The sequence below is a fragment of the Phyllostomus hastatus genome, unplaced genomic scaffold (assembly GCF_019186645.2).
Source record: "Phyllostomus hastatus isolate PE091 unplaced genomic scaffold, TTU_PhHast_1.1 phas_contig_34, whole genome shotgun sequence".
NCBI classification, from domain to species: domain Eukaryota; kingdom Metazoa; phylum Chordata; class Mammalia; order Chiroptera; family Phyllostomidae; genus Phyllostomus; species Phyllostomus hastatus.
This window is the reverse complement of record NW_025333857.1, coordinates 45,069,037-45,086,024: the sequence shown is the minus strand read 5'-3', so window position 1 is coordinate 45,086,024 and position 16,988 is coordinate 45,069,037. Positions and strand designations below refer to the sequence as shown.

Below are 16,988 nucleotides of genomic sequence, written 5' to 3'. Positions count from 1 at the left end.
TACAGAGGAAATGACATGCTGGAGTGGTGCCTACAACTATAGGGAAAGACAGAGTTCCTCTTAATTTCTATAATAAATATGAATTACCAATAAAACCTTAAATACAGTATTCTTTACAAAGAAGCAGTAAGATGTACCATACACTGCTCAAAGACTCTCACCAAAGTGATTAAAAGAAAACAGCCCTTGAAGGTTTAAGACATAAGTTTTATTTATCTAGAAAACTTGTTTCCATGGAAAAGCTATTTCATTACAAAAGCTATTTCATGAAACATCTATATTCATGAAAATCTGGCTAAACAATGACGTGATGATTATCAGCATTTCAAAGAGGTTTTTCACTTTGTTCAAGGGTTTAATAGAATTCATGTTGACAGTGACCTTGTACAGCAATTTTATAATAAGACTTTTATTTGCAAAAGTTCCATTTACTCATAGGTTTTAAAGAATACACTCACTGCCACAGGGTCCACTACTAGAGGGAGTGAGGACAGAGAATGAATGAGAAGCAAAAAAGCTGAGCAAGAAAGGGACTGCTAGGGAGAAAAGCAAAGCGACAGTAGCCCTTTCGAGTTCACACGTTCCAGCGTTGCTCGTGATTCTTTGTCACAAAGAGCACCTCTGGACATCATTTAATTTGTGATTACTAAATCACAGCGTCTCAGTCTTCAAGCTCGTATGTACAAAGGACAAAGTGGCCCTGCACCTGACATTCACACACCTCTCTGCCCCATGTATTCTGTGGTTTCTTTCAGAAAACGCAAAACAAAAAACCCCCAAAATGCTCATACAAATTTTGCATGTAAACTGTGCTTTTACACTTTTTCTTTTATTCTGAAGCTTAACTATTAGTGTAGCTCCCAATTTATGGATTATATCCTCAGAATCATTTGCAAGTCAGCAGATACCAAGACCTTGGATTGTATATAAGAAATAAACCAACTGCTCAGAATTCTTTCTCCATTGGCCTTTGCTCTGCTGGGACAGGTGCTGATATGCATGGAAATGACTAGCAGTAGGTCAGAGAGCAAGACGGACCGACATTGTTTGTTCAAGTTGATTACCCAAATACTTCCACAGGAAGGTTTCCTGCCTCTCCTGGTTACCTACATAGGAACTGGCACTATGGCCTAATTCCAAAATGATAAGACATCCATTTTATAAAGACAAAGTGCAATCAAAACTGCTCAGGGCAGAAAGTAGACAACCTGACTATACTTATCAACTTATAAGTCATATAGTGAATAATCAATGTTATACAAAGATCTTTTGTCTTTGGCTTTTGAGAGGTAGTATCTAAGCCCTTGGAGTATCGTGCTTGACTGGAGTGTCATTGTATGTCTGGGGCCTTGGGTCACAAGGGACTTGGGTCATATAGTCTAATAATATGATGTAAGGTATAGCCTGGCCACACTGGGCAGTCTTAGGGTGGGGCTGCCCATATCAGAAGGACTAATGATGTGATTTGGGGTGGGGGCTTTGGGTCACACAGTATCAACAGACTTCAGGAAGGACTAGAGACTGAGATCAGCTACGACAGCAGTCAATCATGTCTACACAATGGAGCCCCAATAAAAACTGGGTGAACATCCCTGGTTGGCAATACTCCATTGTACTGTCACACACTAATGCTGAAAAAGTAATGCCGTTCCAACTCCATGGGAAGAGGACAACTGTAAGCTTCCCAATTTGGTACTTTCTTGAACTCTGCCTTACATGCTTCTTCCTTTGGCTGATTTTAATCTGTATCCTTTCCCTGTAATACACTGTAAGTGTGGGTGTAACAGATTTCACTGGATTCTGAGTCCTTCTAGTGAATTACCAAACCTTGAGGTTTGTCTTGGGCACCACTGAACTTGTAGTTGGTACTGGAAGTGAGGGAGGTCACGTAGACTGTTCTATCTAATCCAGCAGTTGTCCAAACTCTTGCAATGGGTGTCAGAAGTGAGGGCAATCTTGAGGACTATGTCCCCTCTAACTTTTTAGAGGGAAGTTCCCTCTAACTGCTGCAAAGTTAATTCTTTGCAACAGCGCTATTGTTTTTCTCTTCTAGCATCTAGCATTATCACACTTGCATCTGTTAGAGCTATCTGCATACTTGCCTTACACCCATGACTAGACTCTGAGCCTTGAGTGCCAGATCCCTTCTCCTCCCTAGATACCTATCCTATAACTGGACCATAGCAGGTGTCACTATACATTGGCAAGGACTGACAGACAGTAAGAAAACAGGTTATTTTGATTCCTCCCCTTCTTTAATCACCAATTTAAAAGGCATCGGTGGAAACAACTGTAGCATTTTTGAGGATTTACCTTTGTTCTGAAAGAGCATCTGCAGGAAATAACTGATGTACGAGAGCATGGTCCACAGTCTCCTTCATGGCAGAGCTTTTCACAGGTATGAATGAAATCTTTAATAAAAATAAGAAGATCTAGGAATGAAAACTGCAACTGCTCATTTCAGACTCCCAAATTCACTAGCCACATTGGTCTTCTACCTCTGTTCCCTGCAACCCCAGAATCAGAGTTTGAGGGGAGGATATCATCAGTGCCTTTCCCCGCATCTTCCCTTCTTCCAGCAGGCTGGGCCTTTCCCAGCAAGGACAGGACCCAGCATCAGTCACTGGAATATGCCTTGGACTGCAGGGTGCTTTGCCTAAGTAAAAGAACAGGTCTGTCTCTTTCCTCACTTAGGCCGCAAGTCTCCAGGTTAGACTTAGATGTCCTTAAAATTGTAGCCATAAATGCCTTTACTGATAGGCTCCTGACTGAAAACCACCTGGGGATCAAAAATCATCAGAAGCCATGACCTATAATCTCTCTGACTAAAGCTCTGTGATCGTCTACTGACAGGTGGCCCGCCATTCTTTCTGATAAACGAGGTTTAGGACATGTCCTGCTTCAAGGCCCCCTCCGGGATCGCCCAGAGTCTCTTCAGCCTAACTGGATCTTTGACTCTAAAATCTATTTCCTGAAGATAACGTAGAGTTGGATCTATCTTGCTTTTTATTTTCTAAATTTGGTTTGACAATCTGTTTTGTGTTTAATCTATTCACATTGTTATAATTCATAAATGGATTTGTGTGCCCTTTCACTTAGTTTTTTACACGTCTCTTGCCTTTATTAAATCTAATCTTCCTTTAGTGCTTTCTTTTGCATTAAGTGAATATTAAGTGTAACATTTTTTTCTTTAATGGTATTTTTTACTACATTTTAAAAGTTATTTTCTTAATGGTTACTCTAGGGGCTTATCATACGCACCTTTTCAGAATTGACTTCAGATTAAATTAACTAACCTAATTCCACGGAGATACAAAAGCCTTACTCCAAATAGCTACATTCCCTTTTCTCTTCTGTGCTATTATTGTTATCCATGACATATATATGTCTATGTTACAAACTCAGTAACATATTATAATAGTTACTAATTTAGATAATGTTATGGTCTACTAACGAAGCTGAGAAAAGAGAACATTATATACTTATAGTTTGTTACATCTTCTTATTTACTATTTTTGGTTTCGTTTAGTTGTTTCTGTGAACCTGAGTTACCCTCTGGTGTCACTTCCAATACCACACCGATCCCACTCACCTCCCTTCTGCTATTTTTATAGATATATTTCTGCATATTATGGGCCAAACAATCTAATTATAAACATATTATTTTATACAAGTGCATTTTAAAATCAGTTGAGAAAAGAATATGCATTTATACTATCTTTTATAATTATGTAATACCTTTACTCTTTGCTTTTCTCATGTGGATTTGAATTTACATGTGAGTTTACTTGCTTTCAGCCTAAAGAACTTCCTTTAGTATCATTCATTGTAAAGTAGCACCAAATTTTCCAATCTTATTTTCATTTTTGAAAGACAGTTCCACTGGATATAAGATTTTTGGTTGGCACGTCTTTTTCTTTCAGTGCTTTGAACAGGTCATCCCACCCCTTTCTGGCTGTGACGCAGTATTAGCCACCGTTTCTGATGAGAAGTCTGCTGTTAATTGCATACAGGTTCCCTTGAGTCATTTTTCTCTTGCTACTTTAAAGATTTTCTCCTAATCTTGGGCTTTCAACATGTTTACTATTTGTCTAGGTGTGGAGCTCTTTGAATTTACCCTTTTTGAGTTTTCTGGGCTTCTTGGATAGACAGGTTAATATTTTGTTTTGTTTTAATAAATTTGAAAGTTTTCAAGTCATTATTCCTTTAAATATTTTTCTACTCTTTTCTCCTCTCCTGGTATTCTCATCACACATATGTTTATGTGCTTAAAGGTGTCCCACATTTCCTTGAGGCACTGTTCACTTTTCTTCATTCTATTCTCTCTCTGTTCTCTGGATCACATAATCTCTACCAATGTGTCTTCACATTTATTCATCCTTCTTTCTGCCAGCTCAAATCTACTGTTGAGCCCCTTTAATGAATTTTTCATCTTAATTATTGAACTTTTCAACTCCAGATTTTCCATTTGGTTCTTTTTTATAATTTCTATCTCTATTGATACACTTGATTTGATGAGACAAGGTCTTTATACCTTCCTTTACCTCTTTAAGCATGGTTTACTTTAGTTCTTTAAGCGTGTTACCTTGAAGTTTTTGTTAAATCTGACATAGGTCACTCTCACAGAAAACAGAAAATTTCTGTTGCCTGTGTTTACCCCCGTTTCTTTGCATACTTCATAATTTTTTTGCTGGAAACCAGGCATTTTTGGTAACACATTGTTTGTAGCAACTCTGGATACTGCTTTCTCTCTCTCTCCCCACAGCATTTTTGTTGTTGTCTACTTATTTGTTTTGTGACTTATCTAGGTTACTTTAGTGAAGTCCATTTCCCCTGTGGTATGAAGCCTTTGGTGTCACCCTTTGGATGGCAGAGCTTGTGGTATGCAGTCACCCGGGCATGACAATGGTTTCAGCAGAGCTCTCTTGAGCTATCTCTTTCCCCATCTCTCTGTTAAGCCATCTGCCTCATTTGGTGTTACTCTCAATTCTGAAGCTCTACAGTAATTGCTGACTGGTTGCTTTCCTATTTTCAACAATGCCTTGAGGCATAAATTGCTCAGTTTGATTGAAGGAAATATGGGCAGGGGTAGTCTTTGAGGTAAGTCTGCGAGGTTTGTTCTGACCCCAAGAAGGATCCTTTTAGCCATCTCTTCCCCTGGTTCTTTCTGGTGAACTAGTTGGCCTGTAGTTTAGCTTACTGTTCTTCATTTAGAGATGTTATTGTTTTCTAAAGGGCCTTAACCCTGAACTTTCCCCCACACTCCATTTTAAACTAAAGTCAGTTCCTTTGGGGAATACTTTGGAACTTGTTTTCTTATGGACTGCCTCTCCCTCTGGGAGGTCTCAGCTGTTACTCTGGGTTCTGGATTGGATAGTAGCCTCTGATATCCTTGGCTTAATTTTCCTAGTGTGAAACCTCTGCCCTACAAGTGAGCCAGGGTGAGGGTGACAGGGGTGCTAGTATTCTCACCTATTGTGATTGGGGTACAGCCTCTGACTCATAAAGGAAGAGAGCCTCGGACCTCTCAGCTGTGCTTACGGGAAATTTAGCCTCTTTGACTTAGAGTTAGAGGGGATGAGAAATGCTGGTAGTCTGCTCCACCTAGTGAAAAACCCTTGACTAGGAGCTGAGGGCAGAGGAAGCCCTGTCTTCTTGGGCACACACATCCTTAATGGAGATTCTGTTAAGCTGAGCTGGGGTAGGAGGGAAAGGAAGAAGTGGGTCATAACTCAATGACACAGACTCTCCTGAGTTTTAGTAGATTTTCTTCAGTAAATATTTCTTAATTATGTATGTCTGTAGGACAATTTCCAGAGACTTTAAATGGCTGCTTTAAAAAAAAAAAAACAAAAACAGTTTCACCAGCTTTGCTTATTTTGCTGGGGAGTGGGTCCAAGTAGGTGCTCATGCTATCATCCTGAAAGCAGAACTCTACCTAGTTTGTTGTAGTAAAGCAGTATGTTTAGAATGCAAATTTCCTATTAGGAGTGATATTAAAAGACCTAAAAAAAAACTTTATATAAATATGCCAGATCCAAATAAACTTGAGTCACTGTTACCACTAGCCATAGGCTTGCCTTTGAGCTTCTCAATCCAACTCAGCCTAGTTCCTTAAAAGTCTTCCACAATTAAAACCCATGACCTTATCTTATCTCACCCCCACTGCAATTCATACTCATCGTTAACTGTCCTGCTTTTGCTCAAGTCCCTTTGCATTACCCATTTTACATTTCCTCTTTCTTTCATTGCCAGCAAGATATCTTAGCCTCAGGGTTGGATTTCTGGTGATTATATATGAAATTCTTACAAAACTGATTCATGTGCTTTCTGAAAAGGGAAGATTTTTATCATCCTTCTTGATTTAGAAGTCATTTGATCTGCATTTCACAGGGCTTATCTGAACATACATTTTCACAGCAGAAAAGGAGAACCAAGAGATGATTGATTTTCCTAATGTGTGTGGAACATGTATTAAAATATAAGAGAGCACTTCTCTTTTGTACATGATTTTAAAGTCAGACTGAAAAACAGAATTAGGTAGGGTGCTCCTACTGGTTCCTGCTAGTACTTGGAAGAAATGTGAACTCTCTATTTTCGATAAAAGTGCAATCCCAACTTAGACATTAGCTTTACCACAGTTAGTTACAGGAACTCCTCTTTTATTCATATTTTGTCGCCCACTTTAATTTTTCTAAGCACACAGCCTTGGAACACTCACTTAGGAGAGAAGTTGCCAGGTCATTACAAAACTGTATGCATATATTTCCCAAGGCCTGCCTCAGAAAGTCTCAGTCAGAAACTCAGACTACTGCTTTATAGCTGATTCCAACAAGCATTTTCTGGTTTCTACATCCAAGTAATCAGAAGCCACAAGTCAGAAGAAAGGGAGAGACACTAAAGGTAGGAGAAGCATTGACAAGAAAATAAACAACAGAAGCTTTAACAAGTAGATAAAACAATTCAAACTATACACCAGTATGGGGAAACCACCTGAGAAACCTCAGCAGTCCCCAAGGCCATCACTGTATGTCTGCCCTATTCAGCACAATACAATAACTGAGGTTCAGAAAAATGATGACTCTGGGTTGGTAATGGGAAAGAAATTATCTTCAGTCACTTCTGTTTTTAAAAGGGTTTTTAAGCCCTGGCTGGCGTAGCTCAGTGGATTGAGCGTGGGCTGAGAACCAAAGTGCTGCAGGTTCGATTCCCAGTAAGGGTACATGCCTGGGTTGCAGGCCTAGCAACCACACATTGATGTTTCTCTCTCTCTTTCTCTTTCTCTCTCTCTCTCTCTCCCCCCCTCACTTCCCTCTCTAAAAACAAATAAATAAAATCTTTAAAAAAAAAACTTAAAAAAATATTTTTAGAAAAATGTCTACGTAAAATTATGCTCAGGAGGTATTATCCTCAGCTAGATGGGAAATGCAGGTATAAAACAATGACATTTCTTGAGTGGTCCAAATGGCTAAAGTTTTAGTGTACTTAGACTTTTAGTTCAGATGTTCCTATTGTATGAAAATGCTTTTAAGCACTTAACTGGACCCTGGATCAGTAAAAAGGGTATATGGCACTCATATTAGCATAGGCTACTAAGAGAAACGAAAATTCCCCCCACCATCCGCCATGGAACAGTATCTTACCACAAACTGACCTGAGTTAGCAATAAAACACCCAAACTAGAAATTACTTGGGCAAATGTGAGTTTTCATAAGTTATTCTCAGGAGGAAAGAAAATATGCCCATACAAATTTGATCCTAATATTTAGAAAAACCTCTGGTATTGTAATAGAATTTAAAACTATTTTGCTTAAGTAATCATTGCTGCCAAACATTTACATTCACACGCCTTCTAGTTACCTAAGGAACCACAAGGCAGAGGCTTGCCGCACACTTTTCCACATGCAGGGACAGGATCCATGCACGTTTTCCGACCACTACTTCCGAGGTCTAGCAGTTGGCTGAGAGGAGTCTGCCCACAAGGGCAATAGCGCACCAGATGGGGGAGCCGTGGGCATGGCTGGCAGGGCTGAGGGTGGCACACTTGAGAACATACATGGTTCCCACATTTCAAAACCCTGTTTAAAAAAAAGAACAACAGACTATTAAGCAATTGTTGCATAAAATACAGCTTTATTCTAACTGAGAAGAACATAAACCTTACTTGCCACATAGCTTCAAACAGCCAAAATCCCCAAATCCATCAGACTTTCCTACGTCTGTTCCACATAACACATCTCGGGAGGTGTGGCCACAGTAACACACTGAAGGACACAATTTCAAAAACAAGAGATTAGTAACCTATACGGGTCCTTAAATACTCCAATCTACAGGAAAACACAAAATACTATTCATTAGTGCTGATCAGACCTGAGGCAGAAATGAATATGGCTTATATAGCAGCTCTAAGCCCCACTTACGAGCTTCATCATAGGAAAAAAAAAGTCCTTGTTAAACTCTGTCAGTATCTCACGGTGCCTCTGAAGCATACCCTGAAAACAGCATTAAAGTGAAGCAACCCTCTACATTAAGAGACTAATATCTGGTCTATAAGATCATGATTGAAAACCAAGATTGTGAGTTCAATTTGAAGTAATCGCATTCAAATATTCACACTGAGTAAAAAGTTTCAAATAATTTGAGAGTTTTTTATAAAAGATATTATTTATTTATTTTTTTAGAGAGGGAAGGGTGGGAGAAAGAGAGAGAGAAACATCAATGTGCGGTTGCTGGAGGCCGTGGCCTGCAACCCAGGCATGTGCCCTGACTGGGAATTGAACCTGCGACACTTTGGTTCACAGCCCGTGCTCAATCCATTGAGCTACGCCAGCCAGGGCTTAATTTGAGACTTTTATTTGCTAGATTGAGAGCCAAGTCTAACATGGATTTTCCTGTGGGTTCAAGGAACAATGTATTCCTTTATTTCTTGGGGCCAGCAATAAATGTGCTATGTTTAAGGAGCTATGTTTCTGATGTATTATTATGTAACAAAGTCTGATATGAATTTTCACCAACTTAATTCTTCTGTCACTTTACTACTTTTCAATTTATAATGAAAATTTATCTCATTAAAATCAGATAATGCAAATGTACCAAGCCCTACATAAATGCAGACCAGAAGAGTAGAAACTAAATTGAAATTCTGAAGATCTAATGGCACTTTCCTTCTTCCTCAGTATACTCAGATATCTACTTGCACAGAAAACCAACACTGGAATAAATATAACATTACATAATCATGCCAAATTTTAAAATCACATACTTAATAAAAAATAAAATAGAATGCTTCTAACAAAACATTAGAAACACTGCTTATAAATATTGTATATTTTAAATTGAATTTATTGGTGTGACACTGGTATAAAATATTGTACTGAACAGACCAAAAACTTCTACTGAGACATGGAAAGAGGAAAGCCTCAAATCAATAAAGACATACTACGACTTTGAGTTTTAAAAAATACATTCCATAGCTATTTTCAAAAAGATAACAAATGTTGGAGAGGATTGGCAAAAAGGGAACCCACATACACTGCTGGTGGGATTATAAATTGGTGCAGCCACCGGAGAAAATAGCATAGAGATGCCTCAAAAACTTAAGAATAGAACAACCATATGACCCATCTATCCACTGCTGGTTATTTATCTGAAGAATATAAAAACACTAATTAAAAAAAATAAATGCACCCTCTATGTTCATTACAGCATAACTGACAACAGCAAGGACATGGAAACAACAGACAGGTAAATGGATCAAGAAGATATGGTGTATATATACAATGGAATATTACTCAGCCATAAAAAGAGCCCTGACTGGTGTGGCTCAGTTGGTTGGAGTCACTGGTTCTATCACCCATCCGGGCACATGCCTGGGTTGTGGGTTTGGTCCCCAGTCAGGGTGCGTGTGAGGGTCAACCAGTTGATATTTCTCCCACACATTGATGTTTCTCTCCCTCCCATCTCTTAGTAAATAAATAAAATCTTTAAAAAAATGAAATCTCTCCCATTTTCAACAACATGGATGGACTTTGGGGACATTATACTAAGTGAAGTAAGTCACATTGAAAAGGCTGAAACATCTGATTTCACTCATGTGAAATATAAAACAAAAAATAAAACAAAAACAAACAGATACAGACAACAGACTGGTGTTTATCAGAGGGGGAGGAAGTAGGGAGAGGACAAAATGGGTCAAGGGGGTCAAAATGTATGATGATGGACGGAACTAGACTCCGGGTGGTAAACACACTATAGCGTATACAGATATCAAATTATAATGGTATACGCCTGAACTTACTCTATTAACCAATATTATGTCTATTAAATAAAAATATATAAGGGGACTTCTGGTTGTTGGGAGTGTGTGGACTGTGAGTTTCTTAACCTTCCCAGAGAAAACATGGCTAAATGCTTCCGTAGTAAGTGAAAAAGAAAGATAGGTGCTGAAAGGAGAGAGAATGCCCCAAAGGACCTTAGCAGACTTAAAAGTATTCTTAAAGTAGATACTGATGTTTCAATGAAAGATGTTCAAGAGACAGCAACTGTGGTGCTCCACAAACATTCTGATGAGAGAACCCAGTATGTGGTAAAAGATGAAAAAGGAGACTGATTTTAAGAGGAGCAGTCTTCTAGACCAGCATGGACAGTACCCTACATGAATGAGCCAGAGGCGAAGAAAAGGGCTGAAGGCAAAGCAAAAGCAAGGGAAGGGGGAAATCAAAGCAAAAGTAGTGAAGGTGCTGAGGGTTTGGCTTGGTAAACTTTTTAAAAGTTGAGAAAAGCCATATGCCACAGATCTCTGATTTCAGCTTCCACCAAATGAAAACTTTGCTTCTGTATTTTGACTGGGCCTTTTTCTTCCATTCAAACCCAACATAACTCCTCAAACTTGTTTTGGGAATTGAAAAAAATATCTTCTTTGATGAATGATATTCTTTAATATTTTAACTGGGTGCTGTCCGATATGCAGGGATTTTCAGACATCAAAATCTATCAAGTATTAATGTGGATTTTTTGGTCTTAGTAAAGATAATGATATATTAACTCAGATTTTTAAAAAACTAGTTATATAGTGTTATTTTAAAATATAATGTTAGTGGATCTTATAAGCAGTACATGTTTGATGTTTTGATTTTATATAATTCATATTAAAAGGCATTTTATGGGGGGGTAAATGGTGATGGAAGGAGACTTGACTTGGGGTGGTGAACACAATACAATATATAGATGATGTATTATAGAATTGCACACCTGGAACCTATGTAATTTTATTAACCAATAAATTCATTCGATTCCCAGGTTCGATTCCCAGTCAGGGCACATGCCTGGATTGCTGGCCAGGTCCCCAGTAGGGGTCATGTGAAAGACAACCACACACTGATGTTTCTCTCCCTCTCTTTCTTCCTCCCTTTCCCTTTCTAAAAATGAGTGAATAAATTAAAATTTAAAAAATATACTATAAAGAAAAACATTAGGTCAGTTATATAGGGTTCTTGAGATAAAAAGTGATTATAGCCTCTAAGGAAAAATATTCTTAGAACAAATACCAGATGGGAGTTTTTCCAAAAGAAAAGCCATAAAAAGAACATTGAGTAATATAAGGAAGGCATGATTCCTTACATAAAATCCTTATAGCCCTTACAGAACACACCACAAAACAGTTCATAGGGCTATTTCTTATTATAAATGCCATCATAAATCTTGCCCTGGCTGGTGTGACTTAGTGGGCTGAGCACCTGCCTGCGAACCAAAAGGTCACTGGTTCGATACCCAGTCAGGGCACATGACTGGGTTTTAGGCCAGGTCCTTGGTTGGGAGCGTGTCAGAGGCAACCAATAGATGTTTCTCTCCCTTTCTGTCTCCCTCTGTTGCCTTCTCTCTAAAAATAAGTAAAATTAAAAAAAAAATCAACAGCATTACACTAAGGTAAAACTTAATACAATAAAACACTATAGCCCTGACTGGTATGGCTAAGTGGGTTGGGCGTTGTTCCGCCAAATGAAAGGTCACCAGTTTGATCCCCAGTCAGGGCACAGGCCTGGACTGCAGGTTTGGTCCCTTGTCAGGGTGAGTATAAGGGGTAACTGATTGATGTTTCTCTCTCACATCAATGTTTCTTTCCCTCCCTTGCCCTCTCTCAAAAAGTAAATAAGTAACATCTTAAAAAAATAAACAAAGCACTATAGGGCATCTATACATTGTAGCCCAGGATCCTCGCAGATCAGAGGTGGTCATAAAAACAAAGGAATCCCGTAAGTGGTCTTTTGTGATTCCCTTCTCTCTCTTAGCATAATGTTTTGGAGGTTCATCCATTTCATATTAATACATGTTTCATAGCAGGTATTAATATTTTATTGCTTTTCTTGGCTGAATAATACAAACAGCCCTGACTTACGATGACTCAACTTACAAATTTTGACTTTATGGTGTTAAATCAATATACACGGTAAACTACATGAGATATTCAATGCTGTTATAAAATAGGCTTTGTGTTAGATTCTGCCCAACTGTAGGCTAATGTAAGTGTTTTGTGCACGTTTAAGGTAGGCTAGGCTAAGATGTCATTGGGATGTAACTTCATCATAAGTTGAGGAGCATCTGTATTCCATTTTATGGACACACTGTATTTTGTTTGTCCATTCAACAGTTCATAGACAATTGGATCATTCCCACATTTTCACTATTATGAATAATGCTGCTATAAACACCCATTCACAGTTTGTGTGGACATAAACATAATCTCATTGCTTTTGTGTATATGCTTAGGAATGAAATTGCTGGGTTCCACAGTACTTCTATGTTTAACCTTTTAAGGAATCAAAGACTGTTTTCTAAAATGGTTATACTATTATACTCATTGTGGTTTTAAATTACCTTTCCCTAGTGTTGAAAAGTGTTAAGCACCTTTCATGTGTTTATAAACCATGTGCATATATATATATATATATATATATATATATATATATATAAAATTGATTTTTAAAAAATAGAGTGAGAAAGAGGGAGAAACACTGATTTACTGTTCCACTTATTTATGCATCCATTGGTTGTTTCTTGTATGTACCCTGACTGGGGATTGAACCTGCAACCTTAGTGTATCAGGATGATGCACTAAGCCAAGTGTGATCAGGATGATGCACAATGACCCAGCCTTCGTGTATCAGGATGATGCACAATGACCCAGCCAAGGCCATTTATATATATTTCTTTTGTAAAGCATCTGTTCAAGTTTTTTGCTCACTGTTTAACTTGTTGATCTTTTTTTGATTTGTAGGAGTACTTTAAATACAACCTGTGATTTATGTATTTCCTTAATGGTGCCTTTTGATGAGTAGAGATGTTTAGGTTTGATAAAACAATTTATTTTTTTCTTTTATGATTAGTATTTTTGTTGCTTCATCCAAAATATTTTTGTCTAAACCCAAAGTCATGAAAATATTCTTATAGTTTCTTCTGGAAGCTTTATGATTCTGGATTTTACATTTAAGTCCCTGATCCATGTAACGACAGAATTAATTTTTGTGTACAGAGTGAGATAGGGGTTCAGGTTCATTGTTCTAGCAACATTTGTAAAAAAGATTTTCTGGCCTGGCTGGCGTAGCTCAGTGGATTGAGCGCGGGCTGCGAACCAAAGTGTCACAGGTTCGATTCCTAGTCAGGGCACATGCCTAGGTTGCAGGCCACAGCCCCCAGCAACCGCACATTGATGTTTCTCTCTCTCTCTCTTTCTCCCTCCCTTCCCTCTCTAAAAATAATAAATTAAATCTTAAAAAAAAAAAAAAAAGAACTCTATATACTTAGATTTTCCTTTTCCATTGAATCATCTTAACACCCTGGTTGAAAATCAACAGAATGTACATATATGGGTCTATTTCTGCACTCTATTTTCCTCCATTGACCTAGTAGTCTATCTTTACATCAAAAACTGCAGTCATGATTACTGTATCTTTGTAAGTCTTGAAATCAGGTAGTTTATTTAAAAATATATTTTATTTATTTATTTTTTAGAGAGAGGAAGGGAGAGAGACAGAGAGGGAAAGAAACATCAGTGGGTGGTTGCCTCTCACACGCTCTCCACCAGGGACCTGGCCTACAACCCATGCATGTGCCCTGACTGGGAATCAAACCAGCAACCCTTTGATTCACAGGCTGGCACTCAACCACTGAGCAACACCAGCCAGGGTGAAATCAGGTAGTTTAACTGTTAATTTTGCACTTTTTTTTCAAGATTATTTTGAACTTTCTGGATCCTTTTCAAGTAGTTACTTTTTAAAAGTTGTCCAAGAAATTCCTTTTAAATGACATTTTAAAATCTATTGTCCAGCCCTGGCCAAATAGCACAGTTGTTTAGAGCCTTGTCCCAATATGCCAAGGTTGCAGGTTCAATCCCTGGTCAGGGCACATACACATATAAGCATCAAACAATGAATGCATAAGTAAGTGGAACAACCAATTAATGTTTTTCTCTCCCTTTCTTGCTCTCCCCCAACCCCCACACTTTCTCTTTCAAATAAATAAATAAAATATATTGTCCAAATTATATAAAACAATCACCTACACTGGTATTATGCACTAAAATAATGAAAACCATCTAAGCATTAATATACCACCAGTTCTCTCTACCCAAGGTACAAAAGCTAATAGTCTTTTTTTAAAGATTTTTATTTATTTATTTTTAGAGAGGGAAGGGGGAGAGAGAGAGAGAGAGAAAGCAATGTGTGGTTGCTGGGGGTCATGGCCTGCAACCTAGGCATGTGCCCTGACTGGGAATCGAACCTGTGATGCCTGGATCGCAGCCCGCGCTCAATCCACTGAGCTATGCCAGCCAGGGCCAAAAGCTAATAGTCTTTATGACCACAGGTTTGAGATGTCATCAAGACAACTATGAACAAGGTTCCAGAAAAGTACACTAGTTTTACTGGATGGTGTGTTCACCACTTACCTTGGTTCAATATGATCCGGCAAGGCTGGCACGGACCCCCATGGCACAGCTCAGCACAATGGTGCTGACCACAGTTTAAAACGTTTTCACATGGGTTAGAACAGTGGACTGAGACAGCCTGACCACAGCGAACTGTGTGCCTGTGAAGACAGTAGATGTAAAGACAGCATTAGTTTAATGTTGGACATTAAGTTCCTATTTGACAGCTAAACTAGTACTAGAGCCCAAGCCCTCCTCCAAAACCTATTAAACTTTTCTCTTGGCCCCATTTCCCCCACTTTTTCTTTGTTTTCCTCTCTAATCCTTATTTCCTCAATTACTCTCCCCTTCTCCATTTTCTTCTTTTTCCTCCTTTTCTTTTCTTATTTCCCATTCTGCCTTTCTCTATCCCCTACCTTCTAGCCAGTGAGGAACTAAAGTCTATTCCTAAGTTTCTGTTACATGCAATTTCTTCTCTGAGTTCCTATGAAGCAGCATGTAGGAGAGGACAGGGCTTGGAGCTCCCAGAGTAACTTACAGATATCAACAGGAAAGTTGGGGAGGTATAGTTATAATGCAGATTCTTAGAATGAACACAGTGGCATTCTCCAGGGACCTGGAGTTCTGGCATTTTACGCAGCTATAATACTTAAGAACATACTGTATATGACTTTGATTCAGGATGGGGAAATCATTCTGGCTTTGTTCTAATAAACATCCTGATTCTGCTGAGTTATCAGCTAGAGAAGGAAAAGAGGCCAGGGCTTTCAGACATTGTCTTCAGGTCTCTTTCCAGGTTAATGGTTTCGAGCTTGGAGTCTACTCTTCTGCATGAAGAGTTTTATTCTATCTCCTACTCCTACATCAACTACATATTTTGTTTTAAAAAGCCACTGTTATGTGCCCTGGCCAGATAGCTCCGTTGGTTAGAGCATCATTACCATACACCAACCAGGTTGCAGGTTCAATCCTTGGTCACGACACATATAGGAAAAAAAACAATAAATGTATAAATAAGTGGAATAACACATCAATGTTTCTCTCCCTCTCTAAAAAAAGAAAAAAATCAATTGAAAAAAAAGTCACTGTTAAGGACTTAAGATTGTTAACGCTCAGTCTCCAGTGCTCAGCATCATGGCTAACATCAACCGCTTGAGAAAAACACTATCACTTTATGATAAGAGAACAAGGCTCACTGAGACCAAACAACGTGCCGAGGTCAAGAAGTAGTTAGTGGCAGGGCCCAGATGAGATCTGGCCTTTCTGACCCAAAGCCATTGCATGTGACTCTCAGGCCACACTGTCACCCTCATAAGTTCAGTAAACATTAAACAAACACATATTACTGAAAATCTGCATGATCCCATGTCATCCTATGGTTTCACTGGGCCTCAAAGACACTTCGCAGTTATCACTGATCCTTGCACTGATGATGCAGGAGAACTTGTATTATAATGAAAAGAGGGCAGACTCTGGGGTCACTTATTATTCCATTCAACAACATTTACTGAGAACCCCCTAGATGCCAGATACTGTGCTAGCCACAAGTAAATGGTTCCTGTCTTCCGGACCTATAAAGGCCTGGTTCAATTCCTGGTTCTTTCACCCAGGAGAGGGTTAAGAAAAAAAATCCCTGTCACCTTGGTTTTTCAATACGTAATCTCACTGTGCATATAACTTCTTAATCACTTATAAGATTGTAAAACTGGACTGAGACAGTGTAAGAAACTATTTACAGAAAAGTACTATTTACATTTACCTACTAATCTTTTATTTTAGAAATTCACACATAAATCATCAATGTGGATAATAGAGTACAATTTTTTAGAGTACAATTTTAACTTCACCTGGTCCGTCCACATTCACATGTTTTAGTCATAAAAGCAGGACAGGGTGGACAAGGTCCGGGATGGCAGAGACTAAAAAAGAAAAACTTGGATGAATAAATCATATCTGTAAATGAAACATGAACAAACCTGCCCCAACTGACTCCCATTGTAATATGGCAACAAATGAACTGACTCTGGAATGCTTTAGTGTTTGTCTAAAGTTGATTAAACTATTTAAA

At 38.5% G+C, this 16,988-nt stretch overlaps 1 protein-coding gene and 1 pseudogene across 1 annotated transcript in view; one reads left to right on the top strand and one right to left on the bottom strand.

Moving 5' to 3' along the window:
• The window catches only part of NFX1 (nuclear transcription factor, X-box binding 1), a 68,193-nt gene that overhangs the window by 29,828 nt on the left and 21,377 nt on the right, over positions 1-16,988 (bottom strand). The window contains exons 6-10 of the mRNA XM_045840267.1: positions 16,768-16,839; positions 14,942-15,081; positions 8,165-8,264; positions 7,861-8,078; positions 2,314-2,411 (exon numbers count right to left, since the gene is read on the bottom strand). Of these exons, the coding sequence (XP_045696223.1) occupies positions 2,314-2,411; positions 7,861-8,078; positions 8,165-8,264; positions 14,942-15,081; positions 16,768-16,839 (628 nt within the window). The remainder of the gene's footprint in view (positions 1-2,313; positions 2,412-7,860; positions 8,079-8,164; positions 8,265-14,941; positions 15,082-16,767; positions 16,840-16,988) is intronic.
• Positions 10,400-10,775, top strand: LOC123819821 (annotated as a pseudogene).